Source organism: Zootoca vivipara, chromosome 5 (assembly GCF_963506605.1).
Source record: "Zootoca vivipara chromosome 5, rZooViv1.1, whole genome shotgun sequence".
Lineage (NCBI taxonomy): Eukaryota > Metazoa > Chordata > Lepidosauria > Squamata > Lacertidae > Zootoca > Zootoca vivipara.
The window spans coordinates 62,769,326-62,792,806 of record NC_083280.1 but is presented as its reverse complement, the minus strand read 5'-3'; the positions used below and the strand labels follow the sequence as shown (position 1 = coordinate 62,792,806).

Here is a 23,481-nt window from a genome sequence, read left to right as displayed (position 1 = left end):
CTGCAAACAAATGTAAGCCATAGTGCAGGCAATATATTTGATTCCTTTGTAAATGTGATAGGAAAACATTAATAAAGAATTGCGGGAGGGTCAGGCAAAAATGAATCTCTGCAGTGTACTAACCTCACAATTCCAAATTAGGCAGGAATACATGTGATTTCTCTACCATATATTGGTACTCTACTTATACAATGAGCATTATGAGCTGTGCTGGTGTTAGGTACTAGTTGAAATAACTTTCCCATCACATATACATCTGTGAACTGGAAGTCATTGTTAATTACACCATAGATGTCACCCTGGAGGCAGAAAAATGGCACCTCCTCTGGGATCTGCAACCTGAATTGAAGAACTTGAAAGCTTGCAACATACTTCTCCTGATAAAGGTATTGCCCAACTGTGGATTTGGAAGTTGTTGTTTTTCCTTATGAAGCAAAACAGTTTTCTTATTTTTTTCATATGCCTGAAATGAGCTGTTCCACATTTGCTTGATGCGCTAAGGTGCTAGCCCTTACTGTGAGAAAAAGCCGAATGTATTAATATAGCAATATTAGCAAGATGTTTTATTATTTTATCTATTTAACCATCTGTTTATTTCTTGCATTAAATACTTAAAGTATGTAATGTGCTTGGCCAAAAAGACCAAGAATAGATGGCATCAACATGGATTTAACTACTTGTTTAATTATTGGCTCTTTGGCTTTTTTCCCCTCTTGACATTTTCCCCTTCCCTTTGCTAATGGAAAATATTCATAATCATTTCACAGATGACAGGATTTCTATCTTTTAAGTGCAGAATGCTCAGCAGTATCTGCCAGAGTTGAAGGTTACTTATTTCTGAAGACTTGAGGACCACCCTTTCAAGAATGTGTTGAATTGTCTAACAGGCCCAATCTTGAAGAACCCAGCACTTCTATTGCAGTAAAGACACCTTCAGCCTGCTTAAATATGGGAAACTGCATTGGCAGAGAGTGAGAATTAGCAGCAGAGCACCTAAGTCTCCTGGCAGCAGCTTTCCTGGCTATACCTTCCTTTTGCTAGAAAAGCCCATTAGTCATTGGGTAAGCCAGGACAACTCCCAACACTCACATTCCAATTGGTTGGGCCAACATAGTATGAAGATCTGGATCAGGCCGTGTAGGAAAAGCCAGGCAAATCCTGCTGGTCTTTCCTCTCTTGAAGTAAAGTAGGGTTTTAAAGAATCCTACCTTTTCTTAAATATTTTTTTTAAAAAAAAAACGTTGAAAAAGGGGGGGGTAGTGTATCTCTTTATCTTTCAAGAAATCCCCACAGTTACAGAACCTGTATAATTTACAGCTGCCATATATAGCCTGTATTGCAATAATGTACAGAGGACTGAATCTCATTAAACCAATTTAGCTTTTCTAGAACAGGCATAGGCAACCTCGGCCCTCCAGATGTTTTGGTAGTACAACTCCCATGATCCCTAGCTAACAGGAACAGTGGTCAGGGATGATGGGAATTGTAGTCCCAAAACATCTGGAGGACCGAGGTTGCCTATGCCTGTTCTAGAATGTGACCTGTACAGGGGAAAGTTCTCTTTCAAATGGCTTCAATTCTCATTTTGTTGGTTGGTGATTGCTAGGAATCCACAAATCAATATTGAAAGAATGACTGATGTACAACCATCACACTTCCTCTTTTGAATTTGATACACAACTCTGTGGGCATATACATGCATTTATTTTGTGACAAGGTGGCAGAGAAAATGAGGATAATTTCCTCAAAGCTATACTTTTTCATCAGGGAATTTTACACCTAAAGTTATCAGGAATAGGAATTGCGGGAGGGGGGAATAATTCTAGCCCTGGGGAAAATAAATCTTTCTAAAATGCCTATCTAAAAACATCACCTGCTAACCATTTAATGTACTTATAGTTTATGCCTTCCATAGCTTTACTTTTTAATCTATTCTAGTCTGTGTACCTGGTAAGAAGGAAGCCTGGAGCCAATTGCAATTGCTTTGCAACTCATATCTTTAGCCACCAAGTCGTTGACTTTTTCCCCCTTCCCTTTATTCCTCAAGGTACCTGACTCTTGAGCTTTTAATGGAAATGATGCCTCATTAACACAAGTGCCAACCATGTAGCTTCACTGCAGAAATTTGGTGCTTGAGTTTACCACTTCACTATCCTTTATTGTATCTGTAATGCTCTCTGGCAATGTCTAAATAAAAGGGGAAAGCCTTTAAAAGAAAAATAAAATAAGGAATTGAATTGTACATTAAGAGACCTTAGCAATATTCCAAAGAGCCATGCACATGCGGTATCTGAACTTTTTTCTCTGAGCAGCAGATATGTATGTACCCAAACATGCCTTATTATAATCATATCATCATCATCATCATCATCATACCTCTTTTCTGAGCAGGAACTCATCCAAAGTGGGTTACAAAACTGGGGGGGGGGAGGAGAGAAGGAAAAATAAAACAATTTTAAAATGATAATGTGGCATTGCTCCACTTAAAAATGCATTAACATAGCTAAAAAGAACCTCCCACCTAATAAACATGCTTGGAAGGCCAGTTGGGAGTGGAGCCATGAACATTCAGTGTTAGTCATGCTCAGTGCAGACCCATCAATGGCTAAATAGCGGTTCTATTAATTCCAATGGGTTTATTCTAGAACATTGGGAAATCCATTATATTGAGTCAAGTCACTGGTCCATCTAGCTCAATATTGTATTTACAGACTGGCAGTAGCCTGCCCTTTATATAGAGACCGAAGCAAGCAGGTACAGCCCAGTAGAAATAGCTCGGTTTCTTTTGAGTGACAATAATAGTTTCATAACACACAGAGTAACCCTCTATGCACTGGCTGCAAAAAAGAAGAAAAAGAATCAGGAAAAAGAAATTAAATAAAATTGCTATAAATTGTACTGATTCAGAGGTTTAATCTGAAACTAAGCTGTATTTGAGTTTGTTGGTGTCTCTGGTAACATTTCTCTTACAACATGGTTCTTACATTGGGGTTGTCGGTTCATATTATGGATGTATGATCTGTATTTTATTCATACTGTTGCTGTGGGTTTCTCATGGCCATGGCTAGAACAATAAACTTACATTGAATGGTGGAATGAATATTTGAATATTTTCAAACAGCAATGGCTATTGCACCCTTGTGCAAAAGGCAGATAACGTTTGGCATTTATTTATGAAAGCAAAGTAAGTTCTAGTGATCTTAGCCAAGCGCCTTCAATTCTTTCCTCCACAATTTCTGTTTTCTGTGCTCAGTTTTGTTTGGCCTTCTATGTGAATATTCATTTTCCTCATGAGACCATTGCAAGGAAACAGGGTCTTGCACTGCAAGAAAAAAAAGTGTCAGCATATAAACACTTATTAGAGGTCCACAAACTTCGACACAGCAAAATCTAAACTATGAGAGCTACCAAACTAAAGGGTTCCACAATGCAAATTTAAATTGATTCAGCTTCTGTTGTATATGTAGTTAAGATCATTTGTTAGGCCTCATTCTTACAAACATTGTGATTAAAATTTCCTGCAGTTCAAAATATCTTGCCATCTTTCATTCATGAGCATTGGTTTCCTAATATGTGTTGCCTTTTCTTTTTGCCTAATGTACACAATATCATTTTGTATCTAAGCAACAACATTACCAAATAATAGAAAAACATAACATGTAATAAGGTGTTATAATTCTGATGCTGTACTAGGGAGCTGGGGCGGGTGGGAGAGACAGAACTAATTTTTTAATTATGCACCATGAAGCTATTGCAAATGTACTGTGAGATAGGGAGAATGTGCAGTGTTGCAATTTCAAATCATTGTTTTTATTATACAAACTCATTCATATTGCCTTCTGAAACTGCATTTAATTCCACCAAGATGATAAAATACAGATATTATTTAGATAACACATTTCAATTAGCTGCTCTAATAGCACAGTCCTACACAGGTCTACTCAGAGGTAAGCCCCATTGAGTTCAATGGGACTTACTCTTAAGTAATAGGATTGCAATCTAAATCTAGTTTAAACCGTCTTTATAGTCACATATCAATTATAACATAACCAGAGGAACTAACATCTTTGAACATCATCAAAATCAATCAATTCTCTTAGGCTGAATCTGGAATGTTGTTTCAATGGACTTGCTCCCACAGGCAGTTTTGATCCATTTAAACTTCAGCTCTATAATGCATTCTGAATCAAATTATGCCTCATAATATATTCCTATGTAATGTTTTGTTTCAGCAGCAACTTTTGCCATATAAAATAATAAATGAATCTGCAAACTGGATAGAGCTGTCTGTGACAAGGGTGGAATCTACACACATATAAAAACTGTTGTGAAAATACTTTTTAAAAAAAAGTTTTGAAAAATATTTTGAATTTGGCATAGCTCACTGTCACCATCTAGTGTCAAATTTGCATACTGCACCTTTAAAACGTTTTATTTGCAGCTAAAATAAAAAAATTCCTTCAGTAGCACCTTAAAGACCAACTAAGTTTTTATTTTGGTATGAGCTTTCGTGTGCATGCACACTTCTTCAGATACAGTGAAATGGAAGTTTCCAGGCACTTATGTAGAGAAGGGGTGGGGAGGGGTGGGGATGGGGAGGGGGGATCACTCAGAAGGGTGGTGGAAATGGGTGATTGACTGACTGATAGCTGTTGATGATAGCTGTTGATGATTATTTGCAGCTGTATAGCTGAGTCCAAGGACTGAATGTATTTCATACTTCCATGGTTAGCCTATGGAAGCGCAAAACGTACTGGGAATCACAGTTTTCATTTACAAAGAAATTGCAAGTGGGTCATGGTCTGAGGACCATCTTGCTGAAGTTAATAATATAATAATAATTTATTATTTCTACCCCGCCAATCCAGCTGGGTTTCCACAGCCACTCTGGGTGGCTTCCAACAACAGATTAAAAATACATTGAAACATCAGTCATTAAAAACTTCCCTAAACAGGGCTGCCTTCAGATGTCTTCTAAATGTCAGATAGTTGTTTATTTCTTTGACATCTGATGGGAGGGCTGTTTAGGGCTTTAAAGGTCAGCACCAACACTTTGACTTGTGCTCGGAAACGTACTGGGAGCCAATGTAGGTCTTTCAAGACCGGTGTTATGTGGTCTCGGTGGCCGCTTCCAGTCACCAAGTCTAGCTGTCGCATTCTGGATTAGTTGGAGTTTCCAGGTCACCCTTCAAAGGTAGCCCCATGTGGAATGCTTTGCGGGAGATAACTAGAGCATGCACCACTCTGGTAAGACAGTCCACGGGCAGGTAGGGTCTCGGCCTGCGTACCAGATGGAGCTGGTAGACAGCTGGCCCCAACACAGAATTGACCTGCGCCTCCATGGACAACTGTGAGTCCAAAATGACTCCCAGGCTGCGCACCTGCTCCTTCAGGGGCACAGTTATCCCATTCAGGATGAGGGAGTCCCCCACAGCTGCTCGCCCTGTGTCCCCCCAAAACAGTACTTTTTTGCCACTGCTGCCATGCACCCTAGATCGCTTCTGTGCCAGTTGGCCCCCTTGGCTCTCTCCTGCCCCCGCTTTGGGACAAAGGCAAACAGTTGCAGGGATATTGGGACACTGTCAGAGTGTCAGCTGTGTGAACCTTGGCTGACAGTGCACCAGCTCCTGGGCTGCACTGGTGGTACTTCCTGTGAATATCCTATGAAGAGCTGAAATGGCTGATGCAGGGTGAGCCACAGCAATGGAGGGGCTCCAGTTGGACAGTTGGAGTCGGTGTCTGGCATCTCCTGGGAGAGCCCACATATCAGAGGTTGTGCTAAAAATGGGGAGGGGGCACGGTGACATGCTAGCCCCCTTCCCATGGTGATGCTGCCCCCTTTTGCATCTTGTCCTGGGCACTGGCAACTCATGCTATGCCACTTCTGGGCCACCAGCCAAAGCTGATGAAAGGCCCATCATAGCTATGTGTGCACTCAGTACTGTAAGGTGTGTGTGTGAGAGAGAGAGAGGAATTTCAGATAAGACACAAAGCTGTTCTCAAGCACAGTGTGTTTACAGATGACACTTGCAGTCAATATTTTGTATCAGTACCCATATGATTGTGAGTAAACATTTTGTGTTAACATTCATGTTGATGTTCAGTAAATAATAATTTGAGTTTCTAAAATGTGTGTTAAAGCCTGTGGAGTGGAAGTAAAATATTCCTTATTACAGCAGGAATACTTGCTTTGTCTGACTAAGAATAATTTTATTTCCATAGTGGTAGATATTGAAAGGGAACTGTTTTCCCATGTGTAATGATTTGCCTTTCCATAGACTTAATTAGGACATTGTGAATCAATACGAAACCAGATCTTGTTTACACTTAAAGTCAACGATTGAACATTGTTTTCAATGGCATTTCCATCTTCCTTTGGAAAATTGTCATTTTAAAAAAACCATGGCATTTATTTCCATTTCAAAGAAGTGTCTTTCATTTTGCATAAATATACAAATTTTCAAGCTGCACAGACAAAAGATTCACTGCTTGACAGCTGGCATTATCTTTGGACTATTGTTCAGGTGGTTGGAACCAAGTTAGCTTTTACCTATTGCTATTTTATCATTTGTTTCACACCTTCAACAGAGCTACAGTCTCAACCTGACCTGCTGAAATTGAAAATGTAACCTTCCCAAAATAACAGATGAGGGATTCTTTGTGTTGACATTTTGTGTGGGTCTTATTCTCTGAGCCTGTGACCTACCACATGGAGAAACTTCTAAAAACTACCAACTTGCAATGCCAAAGACAGTTATATCCTCCTGGGGGCCTAGATCCATTGAACTTCTATTGCAATGTTAACTCTAATGATCATAGAGGTTGAAAATAATAGGAGAAATGAACAATAGAATACAGCCAACTTTCCTAAAGAGTATTGTCTTGACAGTTCAAGGTGCTCATAACTTTGTTCATACACTGCAAGTCTAAATTTCAGTACAGGGTGGAAATAATGTAATTCCCCAGGGATTTCTAGCATAGTAGGAAATAAAAAATTGGTGAACAGATTAACTGTACAAAACAATGGAACACAAAATAAATATGTCTATAACTTTCATATGTTGAACATATTTAGTAGGAAACACGTGAATATATGAAAGGACTCAGTTGCTGAACATCAAACTGGATTACAGGTAGGTAGCCGTGTTGGTCTGAGTCGAAGCAAAATAAAAAAATTCCTTCAGTAGCACCTTAAAGACCAACTAAGTTTATATTTTGGTATGAGCTTTCGTGTGCATGCATACCAAAATATAAACCAAAGCTCATACCAAAATATAAACTTAGTTGGTCTTTAAGGTGCTACTGAAGGAATTTTTTTATTTTGCTTCGACTCAGACCAACACGGCTACCTACCTGTAACTAGAACTATGGAAGGCACCACATTGAGCCGCATGAAATGGAAGTCCATCAACCGTATCTGAAGAAGTGTGCATGCACACGAAAGCTCATACCAAAATATAAACTTAGTTGGTCTTTAAGGTGCTACTGAAGGAATTTTTTTATTTTGATCAAACTGGATGATAAACTTTGTAATTACAAACTCTGGATGGGATCCAGAGAACTGAACAACTAGTTCATCACATCCAAGGGAGCTTGAGCTTGTTTCTTAAATGGCAGCCTCCCTCATTCCACAGAACAAATGAATTTTAATATTTTGGAGATGATTGAAAGCTGTTTGTGATATGGTATGGAGGTCTCCCATTAGATCCAAAAGGGGAAAAAAATAATTACTCTGGTCTCTTTTTTGGGAGCAAGTTTTTTGGGGGAGGAAGACTGTAAGTAAGACTTGCTAAACAGCCCCACTTCAACATTTTTACAGGGTTCTTGATTTCCCAATAAATAAATAATTTTGCCTTTTGCCTTTTCTTTTCATTCTGTCAGCTGCTCAGGGCCCAGGGACCAAACTTGGCCCTCAGGTTCTCTCTATCTGGCCTCAAAACTCTCCCCAGGCCACACTAACCCTGTTTCACATCCCAAATACTTTTGCCCAACTGGCCTGCGTCCTTGAACATTAATAACACCTCTTGCTTGTTTCGATGTAGCCAAGAAAGTGGTTTGTGAGTGTGTGTAGAAATTAGCTTACTGTAGAATGGTTAAATTTGCATTTATTGCTCTAGCCCTGCCTTTTGGCCCTCAGAAAGCTGCCCAGAAGGGAATGTGGCACTTGGGCTGAGAAGGGCTTCCAAATCCCTGGTGTGTGAAGTGGTGTTAGAATAAAGTGACCAAGCCTCACTTGCCTTCAAAACCTGCAGGTGAAAGAACAAGCCTCACTATGTATGTATGTATGTATGTATGTATGTATGTATGTATGTATGTTTTCTTTCTCCTGTCATGGGTTTTTGGAGGTGTCAGATTCCATATGCAAGTCTTTTGCTATAGAGTTCAGGTAAACAAGTTACTGATTGCTGTCCTGTTCTTTTTGACCCACAGATGCTTGAGAAATTTGTTGCTGCTTTGGCCCCAGTTCCATCCGCTGCCTCCTTGCGGAGACACGTGCTCAGTGTTTCATCAGACAAGCACAACTGCATTTTGCACTGAGAGTTCCTTCTTCTCCACATGGCCTTTCTACTGGTGTCAGCATACCTTCTGCTGACTCATGCCCATGGTGCTCCAGTTGAGAACGGGGCTCTCATGGAGACACTGAAGTCCCAAGTGATGCTGTTCAGCAATAAGAGTGAACACTATTCAGCACAAGTGAGACCTCCCGGAACGAGCAGACGAATACCTCACACAATCATCATCGGAGTTCGCAAAGGAGGGACCAGGGCCTTACTTGAAATGTTGGATGTTCACCCAAACATTGTGGTAGCGGCTACTGAAGTTCACTTCTTCGACTGGGATGAGAATTACGTGAAAGGAATTGACTGGTACAGGGGCCTGATGCCATTTTCATATGAAAATCAAATAACTATTGAGAAAACACCAGGCTATTTTACCTCGCCACAGGCTCCCGAAAGGATTCATGATATGAATAGTTCCATTAAACTGCTGCTTATTCTAAGAGACCCCACAGAGAGAGTTATCTCTGATTATACCCAAGTCTATTACAATAGGCTGGAAAGCCACAAGCCCGTTCAGCTCTTTGAAGACATTGTTATTAAAAATGGAGCACTTAATACCAAATACAAGGCTATCCAGAGAAGTCTGTATGACATCCACATGGAGAGGTGGCTTAAACATTTCCATTTGGATCAGATTCACATAGTAGATGGAAATACCTTGATCAAGGACCCTCTTCCTGAATTACAAAAAGTGGAAAGATTTCTGAACCTGCCGTCCAGAATTATGTCTTCAAATTTTTATTTTAACCAGACCAAGGGGTTCTATTGCATTAGGAGTGATGGAAGAGAGAGATGTTTACATGAATCAAAAGGACGGCCACATCCTGTTGTCAACAGTACTGTTTTAGAGCAACTTTACTCCTACTTCAGAGAGCACAATGCAAATTTTTACAGAATGATTAATCATTCCTTTGACTGGCATTAGTAACTTGCGGGGGGAAGCAGTTTGTTTTCTAATGTCCTGCAGTAATTTATTTTCAAGCACTTCTCATAAACTCTGAGTTGCATCCAACTTGATATGAAGACCAGAGTTTTCTACCCTGGGGTTCAACACTAGAAGTCCATTGCATTAATGGCGGACACTCTTTAGTGTACTTGGGGGCAATAGGCTTAGTGTTGGCTTTCAATTACAATAATGAACTCGATTGCACCAGTCCAAGTCCACTGACTTCAATGGAGTTATTTCAGATTTACACTTGTATAGCCGAGATGACTCATTTGTCTCTCTTTATTCAAAGTTATAAGCAAATGGAGTTTCACAGAAAACCATTCCTTGACCGATGTATAACAACAACAAAAGGTTGTGTAACTGAAATGGTATTATTCCAACCTTCAGGTTTTGTTGACTGCTTTTATTTTTCTATCTAGCTCCATGACAGTGGGATTGATTTCTATAACTTTTCATACAGTGAAATAATTATATATTAGAAGAAAAGATGATTTGAAGTGGTCCCATTATATAATTTAAAATCTTTTTGTGGAATAATGATTGTAAAAAGTAGATCTCACTTAAATGAGCCTCAAGGCTGCTCCCTGTTATGGCTCCCTCTATGTAGGGTTTTTATATTAAATAAGACATTCATCATGTGCATGGGTATAAAGTCGTTTAACCTGTTCAAACAAGTGTTAAGCGTTTCATATCTCCAATGCAAAAAATGAGGGCTCTTAAATAATCCCATTTTACACAGTAGACATCAGGAAGTACACAAGTGTCCATTTAATCACAAAAATCATGAGCCACTTACTTAAAAAAAAACCCTTCATCAATACACATTTATTGGTCTTGTTTGTATTTTGTAACCATTTGTTCCAATAGTTTATATAACTAATTTGGCACAAAGTTTATTGCAACAACAACAACAAAAAGTTTAATTGCCTGCTCTCCAAAGTGTGGAGTAATTTTTGTAATATCTATTTGCAAATCATAAGATGTACTCGGAGTGCAAAGTAACTTCATGTGGTATTGTATACTATACACACAATATTCAAAATATCAAGTATGGGTTTCTGGTTTATCTATAAAGCTATACATCTACATGAATGCATTAGAATTTGTTTGTTTATAATATATTTTTACTTGATAAAGTAATGGTTGTCTCTCTTTTTAAATACACTACTTTTCACACCCACCCACCAAAATGAAGATTATTATGCTCTGGACTTCATATTTATAGAACTGCAAGCATGGCTCCAGATTAGGGCTGCCATATGTCCAGATTTTCTCAGACATTACCAGGATTTCAAAGGTGGAATTGATGTCTGGGGGGGATTTCTGAAAGGTGGCACTTTGTCCTGGAAATCAGGCAAGTAAAAAAACCTCGTGTTACTATTTGAAATATGGCAACCCTACTCCAGATGGAGCAGACTAATGTAAATAACAACTTGCATGTTCACTTGCTTGGTCCCCCACCACAGGGCCCAAGCAAGAAAACTTTACAAAAGTTTGTCCTCTTTAAATGGCTAACACAGATAGGTGTAAAGGAAGCTGGCTAGTAAAATTTAGTTGGTTACTTTAGTGGATTTGATAGGTGCATATAAATTCCACTTGTTGCAAGGGAAATGGTGATAGCTTCAACTAAGACACATGCATTGTTATGCCATCCAAATATGAATGTGGTTGACTAGCTTCTGGGCAGAGTGTCAGACAGAAATCTTAAGATATGTTTTAGTAAAAAAAACGAAATGTTTGAAGTATGACTGGTACCACCTGTGGTGAAAGAGTTTTTTAATAACTTGTCAAAATATGTTGAAACTATGAACATGAATAAGATCACCAAGAATGGGTAATGCAAAGTGCCAAAGGAAGTTGGAAAGATGAGAAAGAGAGAGAGAGAAGTCCAGACAAAGACATGGAAAGGAGGCTCAATACTGCAGACTCACTACATCAGCTATAGTAAGATGGAATCTACACACATATAAAAAACCACTGTGGAAATGCTTTTTTAAAAAAAACATTTTGGAAAATACATTGAATTTTGCATAGCTCACTTTCGCCGCCTAGTGTCACATTTGCATATTGTACTTTACAACACTTAAAACGTTTTATTTGCAGCTGTGTAGATGAGTCCAAACATAATGTCTACATAATGTCATTTGATCCTGTGGACTTCCTGCAACTAGGCAAACCAGCCAAACAATACCAGTGGAAACAAGAGATAACGCAGCAACATTGGCAGGTATGCATGGAAGGAATCAATCAATGAATGCATGGTGACAGAAGAACAAATTCGGGTCATCACCCTACACACCACATATTCAAAACAGAATGCCACAGTTAAAAGACACCATAATACTCCTTAGGATAGACCTCTGTGGTATAGCAAACAGGAGCTATGCAACTAACAGACTTTAGGGTTATGTGCATACAGGGGTTCAAATCACCTGGCTGCAAAAAACACAGTCAGAAAATAGCTATCGTTTTCCCAGGCAAACAGGTGGCCTTTCCCAATCTCCTTCCACACACATGCTCCAGATTTTTATTTTTATTTTGGACTCCACATTTGTGATCATTGGCCCTGATGGCTGGAGCTGATGAGGGTGGTAGTCTAAGATCTCTGGGGTGCTTCAGGTTGAGGAAGGCTGATAATGAAAAACATGCATGCTTTTACTCTGTCAAGAGGAAGCATGATTGTAAACCCCATTGGTGCTTCAGAGAACGGCTGGAGTCCTGTTGTAGAAGTGAGGCTGTCATGGAAACACTTCAAACAGTAGCCTTGCACTGGGGAGCAAGCTTCTGCCAGGTGACAATAGCAGAGCTAAGCAGGCTCTGGTATGGTTTCAGATTGGATGTGGGGCTATGTGTTGAGATTCATGCATTGTGGGAGTTAGGGGGGGGGACTAGATGAAGCTCAAGCTCCCTTCCAACTCTACAATTCTAAGATTCTGTGATGTACTAGGAAGAGCAGAACTATGCTAAGAAGCTGTGGGACATACCTGCCATGGGAAAGCATTGAACTGACCATGTTTTGGCTGCCTAGCAATAACAACCCACAGTACCACTGGATACAAAAAAGAAATGAAGGTTGGAGGCAAAGGCTAATGCCTATACAGTACTGTGGTACCGTGGTTTAAGTACACAATTGGTTCCGGAAGTCCGTACTTAACCTGAAGCGTACTTAACCTGAAGCGAACTTTCCCATTGAAAGTAATGGAAAGTGGATTAATCCGTTCCAGACGGGTCCGCGGAGTAATCAACCTGAAGCGTACTTAACCTGAAATATGAGTGTAATTGGCTCTGGAAGTCCATACTTAACCTGAAGTGTACTTAACCTGAAGCGATTCCCATTGAAAGTAATGGAAAGTGGATTAATCCATTCCAGACAGGTCCACAGAGTACTTAAACTGAAAGTACTCAAACCGAGGCGTACTTAAACCGAGGTATGACTGTATAGTGAAACCTTAGTTTTTTAACGTAATCCGTCCGACTTCCGAAACATTTGAAAACCAAGGATCAAAGGGCGGCCAGCAAATCTAATTAGAAAAAAAAATGAGAAATATGCCTCACGTTCGAAAATGTACTTGATTCACTACATATCAATGGCCTGCTACAGGAACAAGCAGGTAAAAGACATATGTAAGGACTTTATAATCCCCCAAATCACAATTTAGCTGCATAGACCAGGACTGAATGGGCTTTGTATGGAGCAGTAGCCAGCGGTGTTGTGATAAACCAACTTGCCCTGGTTGTCTTCACTCTTCCTTTAAATAAAAAGAAGCAGCTGGGAATTGCACTCCCTCCTTCCTGTTCCGCAGCACCAACTTGTGTCTTGAGTGTCTGGGGATTTTTAACTGTTCCCTGAAGGGAGTTCTGATGGGTACCATCTATCCTAATGACTGAACTACGGCCTCAGCTATGCATTGGACTCTTCCTGGCAGCAAGTAGAAGGGGCATGGAATGGCTCAAGGGGCATCATCATGGCATTTCTGCATATTGATTGGTGCCTTCGGTGCATCCTTAAAGTGCAGCCATCATCAGGAGCAACATCATGGCATGTGGGGTGGTGGCAGAATTGATAGAAACCCTATCAAGCCTATCATTGGCCGCTCTGTTAGCTCTGTTTTCTACTTCTATTATACTGCTTTTGACAAGGGATGGGAAAACTAGTGGTTCTCTGAATGTTGTTGGACTCATCAGCCCCAGCCAGCATAGCCAGTGGCCAGGGATGATGGGAGTTGTAGTTCAGCACCATCTGGAGGAACCCAGATTCCCCATCCATGCTTTTGACAGTGCCACTAGGAACACATAGGATCCGAACCAGATATACTGATTTAAGCTTCAAAGAAAGTAACAGCCATATTAGCTGAACCCTAGATTTGCACTGCCTGGCGCAGCAACACCACTTGCCAAAAAAAACCCTTGTGTGCAAATGTGAATATGTTAAGTGTCTGATTTTTCTTTAAAAAAAAAAACCATTTCAAGGAATGCTGATCTGGATGGTTTACTAATACATAAATCTACCAACCTTGTCAGCCGAGCCTTCATCCATTATTTGCTCAGCAGTTCTGGGGAAACTGCTGAGAGAATGAACTCAATTAAATAACGGACTAATACTGGAGACTGCTCTATTGGGCTTCGTTTAACTGCACCAGCCACCTTTTAAAAAAACAACAACCTGTTCCTTGGGCTGCATTTTTGAATCCAATTCCACAGCAGCATAAGAACATTAGAAGAACGCTACTAGATTAAGGCCAAAGGCCCAGCAGCCCTATTCCTACAGTGGCCAACCAAGCTCTAAATTGGGAAAGTTACACTGGAAATATTGTTCCCCTTGTTAGGGAATTGTTGTAGGAATGAGAATCAGTTTCTACGTGTAAATGTTACCCTCGTTTTCGCTGGATTTTTGTCCCTGATGTGTGTCCATTAGGGATGTCAGAGAATTCTGATGGAAACGGGAGTGGAAAATCCAGATGCTTGCTTATTCCAGAACAGAATAACAGACCAGTCTAGAACAGAAACGGATCCAGAAAATATGCAAACAATGCATAATTTATTACATTTCCCCCCCATTTGCTCTGTGTTTCCTTTGCAATGAAGTGGGAGAATTTGAAGCTTTCTATGGCTGAGACAATTTTAATCATTTCTGAATTTGAACTTTTCAGCCATTTCCCTATAATTCATTTCGCAATAAAGACATCCGAGCAGCAAAATGGGGAGCTGACACTTTTGCTAACACTACAAGCCTATATAATCCCTCTGCTATTGTGGTATGTTTCCCTTCCAGCCTCCGCGCCCCCCCCCCAAGCAGAACTAGAATTCACCTCCCTTCTCTTTTGAATTGTTGACAAGATTGTTTCCCCTTTAATCTGATCTGATTTTATTCATTATTCTTAACAGCGACATATACACTTTTGGGCATGAGGCCCAAGCTACCCCCAAACGATCTTCACAAATGATACTCTGAAATATCCTGAAACAGGATGTCAGTGGAAGAAGAACCACTGTGTACCACATGTAGCCAGCCAGCAGTAGCAAAATTAATTTCGAAACTGTACCAGAGATGCCAACTTTTGTGATGTGGGGTCCGTGATTTCAGCTCTCTTGACATAATATGCTTGAGACAGTTATCTAGTAACACTTCTTTATTAAAGCAGACAAGACTAAGCTCTGAGGAGAGGAAAGCTACATTTATAGGGACGGGGGACTAGCTAGAAAGGGATACATTTTGGAGGGAACAATATCAGGGAATCACAGTGCTGCCTTTTGGAAGAAACCAATAAGACAGAGGATCCAAATACAGCAGCTTAAATGAACCAATAGTAGCTGTACGTTCTGGATCCAAAAGGCAGTTACTTTACCCTAATGCAAATACAGACAATAGTAATACAGATATAAAATCCTTTGACTCAATACACAACACCAACTGCATGGGAGTCAAAAGCATGGAGCTACTGCAGAGGGAAAGTGAACCTGTAGCCTTCCACATGTTATTGGTTATTGAAGGTTCACCATCTCTGCTCTAGCACAACAAGACAATTCAATTTGGATTTTATGAAGGGAAGTCTCTTACTGAAAACTTTTATCAAAGAATATTTTAGACTGGGGTGAATTGCTATGCACACACACACACACACAAATATATCCCCCAATTGCAGTCTTGAATTAGTGTACAGTTCTAAAAGAGTGTTTGATCGTAAGATATTGCTGAACATATAGACTGGCCCTAAGGTGTGTAAAGTGAGGATATGCTCTTGACGTCAGAGAGAGGGGAATGGTTCACCATGCTGTATTCATTCTTAGGACACAAAGGAGTGGTTTAAAATAGAAGGTGGCAAAATGAGGTTAAGTATCGTGGACAAGCTTCCCTCCTGCAAGAATAAATCAGCACTATAATTACCTGCCTATGGGAAGCATGTGCAGAACCACCTTCCTTGGAGGGGGATAAAGAAAAGCTGGAAGAAGGCACCTGTCCGGGAAGGATGCAGGTGTAGATTTTTTTTCTGATCGGGAGAGAAGTTCTCACCTAAATCACCCTTGGGCTCCCTTTCAGCTTAAGCTTCCACAAAGAAGAAATGTATTTCTAAGCTTCTGCCTTCAAGAAGTCTCTGGCACACTGAAAATTTAAGCTGTTGCTTATTAAAAATTAATTTGATCCCCTTTCCCGTTGCTAAGATACAGCCATCAAGATGCTGCTTGCCTTTTTCACTCAGTTTGCAGAAAACTGGTCGTGGCTGGCGATAATAAAATGATCTCTTTCCCCTTGTGCGCCTATGTTCCCTGCAGACAGACTTGAGGAGCAGCCTAATTTAACACTCAAGGGGCCATTCTCACAACTTCCAAGTAGCTTTCATTCCCATCGGTTGCTGCAAAAAGCAGTTGGTTAATTATCCCTTGGAACGCAACAGTCTTGGCTACTATTGATTAGCGCTTCTGAATATTTTATTGGGAATCTTGTGCTATTTGCCTTTCTTAACCAATTAAGGTTGCAATCCTATATATCCACACTCTTACCTGGAAGTAAGCTGCACTAGAAACAATGAGGTTTCCCTGCAGATTGCACTGCGAAACTTCTTTTTAAGACTTTGTAATTAAAAACGGGGTCAAAACAAATATAAACCACTAGATTCTACAGCACGTAAGAAGTGTACTTTCACTTGGAACTTGGCAGACACGATCTACGTGACAAGGTAGATCTACAAATGTGCCAAATTTCAAAACGATTAAATTAAAATTGCCACAGCTACCACAAGTTTAAAAATGCCGGACATTGATATGTTTTTTTATTCCAATTTGAGTCCAACAACCTTTGGGGACCCACAGGCTCCCCATCTCTGCCATACACCAAAGATATTTGCAGTTGTGCATTGCCATGTGGAAAGTCCCTTGGGGTGCTTTTTCACAGAGGACATGGAGATGGGAGCTGTTGCAGTACTGCTCTGTGCTGTTGCGGCAACGTGGGACGCCCACACACTGACTCCTCATAGCACTGCTGTCCCAGCTTCTTAACAGGCAATGCTAGCCCTAGGGAGAAGCCAGAGAATTGTTTTCCCCACATGACAGCCACTCCTGCAGGTGTGTTGCAGAATATTAACGTTGCTACAGTAACATTCTTAGAGTTGGATCATGAGAGACAATGGGGTGCACTGGTTAGGGTGCTGGATTCCAACCTGGGAGACCAGGGTTCAAAGCCCCACTCAGTTATGAAGTCCACAGACTGGGTGACTTTGGGCCAGTTACTGTCTCTCAGTCTAATCTACCTCACAGGGTTGCTGAGAAGATAAAACTGAGGGGGCTTGAACTTTCATTGGCTAAAAGGTGGGATATAATTAGTAGGATAACATAAGAAAGAGGCTTAAGTCTTTTTTGAGGGGATAGAATTTTGTCACTGAAGTTGGGACTGTATTTTTCCTTCATTGAACACAGCCCCAAAGAATTTTATTGGCATCAGGTGGAAAAAACAACCCACAGCCACTTTGAAATTAATTCCAGTAAGTAATCCATTAAATAAATTACTCCCAGTGGCCAACATCTGAATGATTGGCCAAACACTTTTATCTCTTAGTTATTTGGAACAGTAAATGCACTTGATTTTCATTTTGCTCTTCTATAGTCCAATTCCAAGAGTAATTTTTTTTGTGCATAAAAAAGGAGCATAATGGTCGATTTTGAATTGTTTCATTTCAGGGCTGTGAATGATATTATTTCATACCACCTTCTGTTATGCCAACCCATTATTTTTTTTAAAAAAAGTATGTTAAGTATAAATTATAGAAATAGCGGCACATTTTAAGCGATGTTACAATATGTATTGGGCTTGCAGAAAGTAAGCTTCGTCAGGTGGTTCTTAAGCAAGCCGCCTTCATGCATTCATGATATAAAGGGAGTTTCATAAAAATAAGAGGCAATACACCTTTGCCAGTGGCTCAGCAAAAGCAAGAGGCCCCATTTGCGAAAGCGTGCCTCTAGTTAAGAACAGTTTCAGGTTAAGAATGGACCTCCAGAATTAAGTTCGTAAGCCAAGGTACCACTGTATTGAGAGTCCCATGGACTGCAAAAAGATCAAACCGATCCATTCTGAAGGAAATCAACCCTGAGTGCTCGCTGGAAGGACAGATCCTGAAGCTGAGGCTCCTATACTTTGGCCACATCATGAGAAGAGAAGACTCCCTGGAAAAGGGAGCGATTGAGGACACAAGGAGAAGGGGATGACAGAGGACGAGATGGTTGGGCAGTGTTCTCGAAACTACCAACATAAATTTGACCAAACTGCAGGAGGCAGTGGAAGACAGGAGTGCCTGGCGTGCTCTGGTCCATGAGGTCACGGAGAGTCCGACACGACTAAACAACTAAACAACAACAACAACAAAGGGATCTTGGCAGGCTTAGCCTGTGGTAGGCAGTGCCAGGAGCAAGTGTCAATACACAGGCTACGTTACAGTCTGCACTTTGGTGGATTGGAAAAACCATTTGAATTTTCTACAGTGTGCTGGAGCTTCTCCAACATTTGATGCAAAGTGAAAAGCAGGCTCCCTCTGGCTACAGTCATTGAAGCATCGGAACCAAAGGCCACCAGGCAGGTGTAAAGGGGGCAGGGGGTTCTTGGTGGTTGCCCAATGATTCCCAGATGCTAACAGCAGCCCTGCCGGTGAGAGCCTGCTTCAGAAAAATATCCCAGGCCCGTTATGTCAGGGGTCCCTTCCAACTCTACAGTTCTACGATTCTATGATTCATAGACGCAAGATTGCAATTTGGTACACTGGTTTGCTGTTATTATTTTATTCCACATTATATATATATATATATATATAATTATTGAATTTTGCAGTTTCTTCCTTTTCTTTCTTTTTTAAAGGGAAAAATAAGTCTCCAGCACTACCTGGGGAGATAAAAGGAAAATCATGCAGGCAGTATTCTACTCAGCTGATCCTTCTGGAGAAACACACTTAAAACCTATTAGGCTACCGTGTTTAAAATAACTGAAGATGTATTAATTTGCATATATTTATGTTAGGACTCTTCGGCAGTGTTTCTGCATCCCACCCACTCCCCGGAGGCCCTCCTGCCAAAGGATATCTGGCTATCAGCTTGCCTGAGATGCTCTTTGGGAAACTCTCTTAATCAGGTCTGTTTTAGAGCACAAGGCCCTGCTGGCCTGTAATGGATTCCTTTATTCAGAACCCAGCTGTGCAGCACAGACACCTCTGCTCCAAGACGGCTCCTTATTTTTGAAATTTTGATCTGGTAACCCTTCTGCGCATTCTGATCAAAGGAAGCAGGATTCCTCTCCTCAGCTTTAATACTGGAGCCCAAGGTGTTTATTTTACATAAACACATCTTCACTGTCACTCAATGCTTGGCTTTGATTTGTCTCCCTTTACAGGGTCTTTTTGAAATTTTGAATTAATTCTGACTTTACTAATTCATGAAATGGAGAGAATTGACCTTAAAATGCTTCTCCCAAGGCTGAGAGGATGAAAACAAAAACAAGCCCCCATTAACCACACCACTTCTGCTCTCACTTGTAACTGGAAGTTTTTTCCCCTAGCTGCCTTGTTGTGTTAACGTTGCTGGCAGTCAGACTTCACAGTTTCCTCCCCAGAATTAAAAGTCTCCTAATATCACAGCAGCAGTGTCCCTCTGAATGCTTGGCCCTCCAGATGCTGCTGGACTACAACTCCCATCATCTCTAACTTTTGACTGGAGCAGATGGGAGTTGGAGTACAACAATCCCCAGAGAGCCACAGGTTCCCCCGCTCTAAATGGGACCTGGAACAAAACGTGGCAGTGTTATCCTCACCTTCGACCAGGAGCATTCCCTTTCAGAAATCCAGCTAGCTACACCCTACTCCAGGGACGGGGAACCGCCGGCCCAGGAGGGCAAATTTGGCCCTCCGAACTTCTCTGCCTGGCCCTCTGGAATCTCCCAGTGATGCACATAGAGACCTATAAGCTCAGCTAACTAGCCAGGCTAGAGGCCTTGTGCCTTTTCTTGTGCTAGGAGCACCCTTAGTGTAAACAACATTCCTAAGTGTCTACATTTGCGTGTGGAGTCCCTTTAACCTAGACCTAGAAATAACTTCACACATGACTCATAATTTGGGTTTGGTTTTTGGCAGAATTTAGGCCACAACTTTATTGATTACAAATCAAGTGAGCGGTTCCAAAAGCTACCTAGGGTAGCACTGACTCAGGGCACACCATGAGTCAGCAGCCAGGTACACCCCTGGGACGGGGTTACCCTACTGGCGCTCGCCAGCCAGGCCCTGAGAAGGAGGTTCTTGACGACCGCGTGCAGCAGTTAAATACAGGTCCATCTGACTCTTTGATTGGCATGCCCTCAGCCCAATTGCACACCATTAGATGGTCCACCAATAGGGAGTTGTGGCTGCTTCAGTTGTCCCCGCCCCAACTCCTAGGCCTGGTTTCCGGGGCCCACTGCAACACGTGCCCTCTCTGCAGAGAGGACCCGGTTTGACAATGAGATGTGCTGTGCTCAAATGTGCTAACCCCCTCAGGTAGAAAGGAATGCAAAGAGACCTCGTGCAGCGGGGGCTGCTTAGAGAGCGAGTCCTCTGCTTCCTTGCCTAATGAATAGGTAATGAAGGAAAGACCATACATGGTATGGGTTCCTGACATTATCTTCACAGCAGGGGGGGGGGAGTCACACAAAAGACGTGTGAGAAGGGGGACTGCAGTGAACCTACTTAGGAAACAACACCCTCCAAGTACCCCCACTTTCCAGGATTTACAGAAGCCATCCCGGTTTCTGATTTGATCCCAGAATGGCCCACTTTTCCTTAGAACATCCCTATTTTCATCAGAGCAATGTTGGAGCGTATGGAGCTGTCTGATCCCCAAGCCAAGGAGATAAGTAACTCTACAACCTTTAGAAGACCTATGAAGGCAGCCCTGTATAGGGATTTTTATATGTTTAATGTTTTATTTTGTTTTATATGTGTAAATATGTGTTTATATGTGTTAATAGCTGTACCCAGCCATGCATTGCTGTGGGCGGGATTATGGCCCTATTGCTACACAATGGCATCTGTTCCTTTGATGTCCACTGGAGGGCGCTATGGTGTGGTGGTTTTTTTTACAAATTCAGGTTTTTACCTGTCACAGGTATGACATCTGCCCAATCTAAGTGCATGCAAACACTCGCATATTCCCATGTGACGTTGTGGCCAAATATGAACGCAATCGGTCAAGCGGTTTCGGAGAAAAGCGGACACATGGACCATATATATATATATATATATATATATATATATATATATATATATGAAATTATGTAGAGACACCTTTCTGAAACCCTAGTCCAGGGGTCAGCAACCTTTTTCAGCCGTGGGCCGGTCCACCGTCCCTCAGACCATGTGGGGGGCCGGACTATATTTTGAAAAGAGGGGGGGAAAGAATGAATTCCTATGCCCCACAAATAACCCAGAAATGCATTTTAAATAAAAGCACACATTCTACTCATGTAAAAACATGCTGATTCCCGGACCGTCCGCAGGCTGGATTGAGAAGGCAATTGGGCCGCATCCGGCCCCTGGGCCTTAGGTTGCCTACCCCTGCCCTAGAGAGCTGTTGCTGGTCAGCATAGTTGGTTCTGAGCTAGATGCACCAGAAGTCTTGACTTTGCATAAGGCAATGTCTTAAGTTACCCTTCACCCCAAGTAGCCCCCCCCCCTGAAAGCTACTTTTCTTTCTTCCGTAGAGGAGAGAGAAATGCACATTGCAATCCATGATTATTCACAATCAATCGCCAGCGAGAGTGTCTTGGCTTTCCATAACAAGCACGGTTTTTAGCATTCGCGTATGAATTAAACATCTGATAGTAATGTTCCTAATAATGCGTAATCCGTTTTTCTCCCAATTAGGTCTTCAGCGGAAATCAGAGTTCAGTGAGTTAGCAAATGACAAGCGAGGAAGTTGCGATTGTTGTTGTTTTTTAAACTTGGAATATAAATGACAACATTTACTGCGAGGAGGAAAGAGTTGCTGTTATTTGCTTCTCTGTCCTTGTTCTGTCAACATCTCACACAGATTTCTGGATACACACAGTGATGCATTCTGGCAGGGTAAGGAAGGGCTTTCCATTTCCTGCTGTCTGTTTTAACTTAATAATCATAGGCTGATGCTTCTGGCATATCTAAAATAAATTAATATTGAATTAATTTGAGTGATTTTTTAAGACACACACACACACTGAAGGAACCATTAATGCTATCTTGAAAATTTACTTTTTTAAAAAAGCCATTATGCTTAAATATAATTGCCTATAGCCAAACTAAATATTACAAATGATTCTTGTGCTCTGCCCTCCCCACCACTGGTGAAATGCTTCTTCACCCATTTTGACAATACTGCAAGATTCACAGTTGGCAAGCTACTCTTATAAGCAGCTAATTTGTTTTATTGGTACATATAAAATGATCGTTTTTTATTTAAAAAAGATCCATTTTTATTGACAGTTTTCAACATAAAATACAATAAAAACCAAACTGATCTAGAGAAATTAATAGAAGAGAAGCAAGAGATGAGAATAAAGAAATAGAAAAAGAAGAAAAGAAGAAAAAATATATCTTGATCTGTTTGACAAAATAATTAATTGCACCTTTGTGTTTAAAATCTTGCTACCAGGAATTGATTTTTGGCTGTTTAATGTAGATCATGTTTAAACCTTTTCTTTTTTTTAAAGGGAATGTCAATTTCAAAGTTGTCATATCTGCAAAAGTGACAGCAGTTGGTCTTATGATAAAGAGGGTTTGCTAAACAACATTATTCCCAAAACATGAGCTCTTTGCTTTTCTTCTGTTCTCCTCAATTTATAGTCCACTTCTGAACATGACAAATGAAAATGTACTTCCTTACACAATGTGTAATTAACTTGCAGAAAACACAAAAACGTCATGTGGTGAGGGGCACTATTTTATATGGCTTTCCAAAAGATTTGACAAAGTTATGCAGGATGAGTTGGGAAGCAGTCTTAAACATGACAGTTAAATGGAACAGAGACAGTTTAACTCTCATTAGCAGAGGCTGGCCAGGGTAGAGGGCTGGTTTGTGAAATAAGGGGTGGCTATCGCCACTGGGACGCGGGTGGCGCTGTGGGTTAAACCACTGAGCCTAGGGCTTGCCGATCAGAAGGTCGGTGGTTCGAATCCCCGCGACGGTGTGAGCTCCCGTTGCTTGGTCCAGGGAGGGGCTCGGCCCCTACATCAAAGTGCAAGTAGATAAATAGGTACCGCTACAGCGGGAAGGTAAACGGCGTTTCCGTGCGCTGCTCTGGTTCACCAGAAGCGGCTTAGTCATGCTGTCCACATGACCTGGAAGCTGTACGCCGGCTCCCTCAGCCAATAACGTGAGATGAGTGCTGCAACCCCAGAGTCGGTCACGAGTGGACCTAATGGTCAGTGGTCCATTTACCTTTATCACCACTGCACTATGCTTGTGAGCTCTGAAAGGAATCTGGCTAGCCAC

General features: G+C 41.2%; 1 protein-coding gene across 1 annotated transcript in view; it reads left to right on the top strand.

Annotated features, from left to right (window-relative positions):
• LOC118096467 (heparan sulfate glucosamine 3-O-sulfotransferase 1-like) overlaps window positions 1–9,833 on the top strand; it is a 39,468-nt gene extending 29,635 nt beyond the window's left edge. Inside the window, exon 2 of the mRNA XM_035138346.2 lies at window positions 8,431–9,833. Coding sequence (XP_034994237.1) covers window positions 8,557–9,486 — 930 coding nt within the window. The 5' untranslated portion in view covers window positions 8,431–8,556 and the 3' untranslated portion in view covers window positions 9,487–9,833. The remainder of the gene's footprint in view (window positions 1–8,430) is intronic.
• Window positions 9,834–23,481: the final 13,648 nt, after the last annotated feature.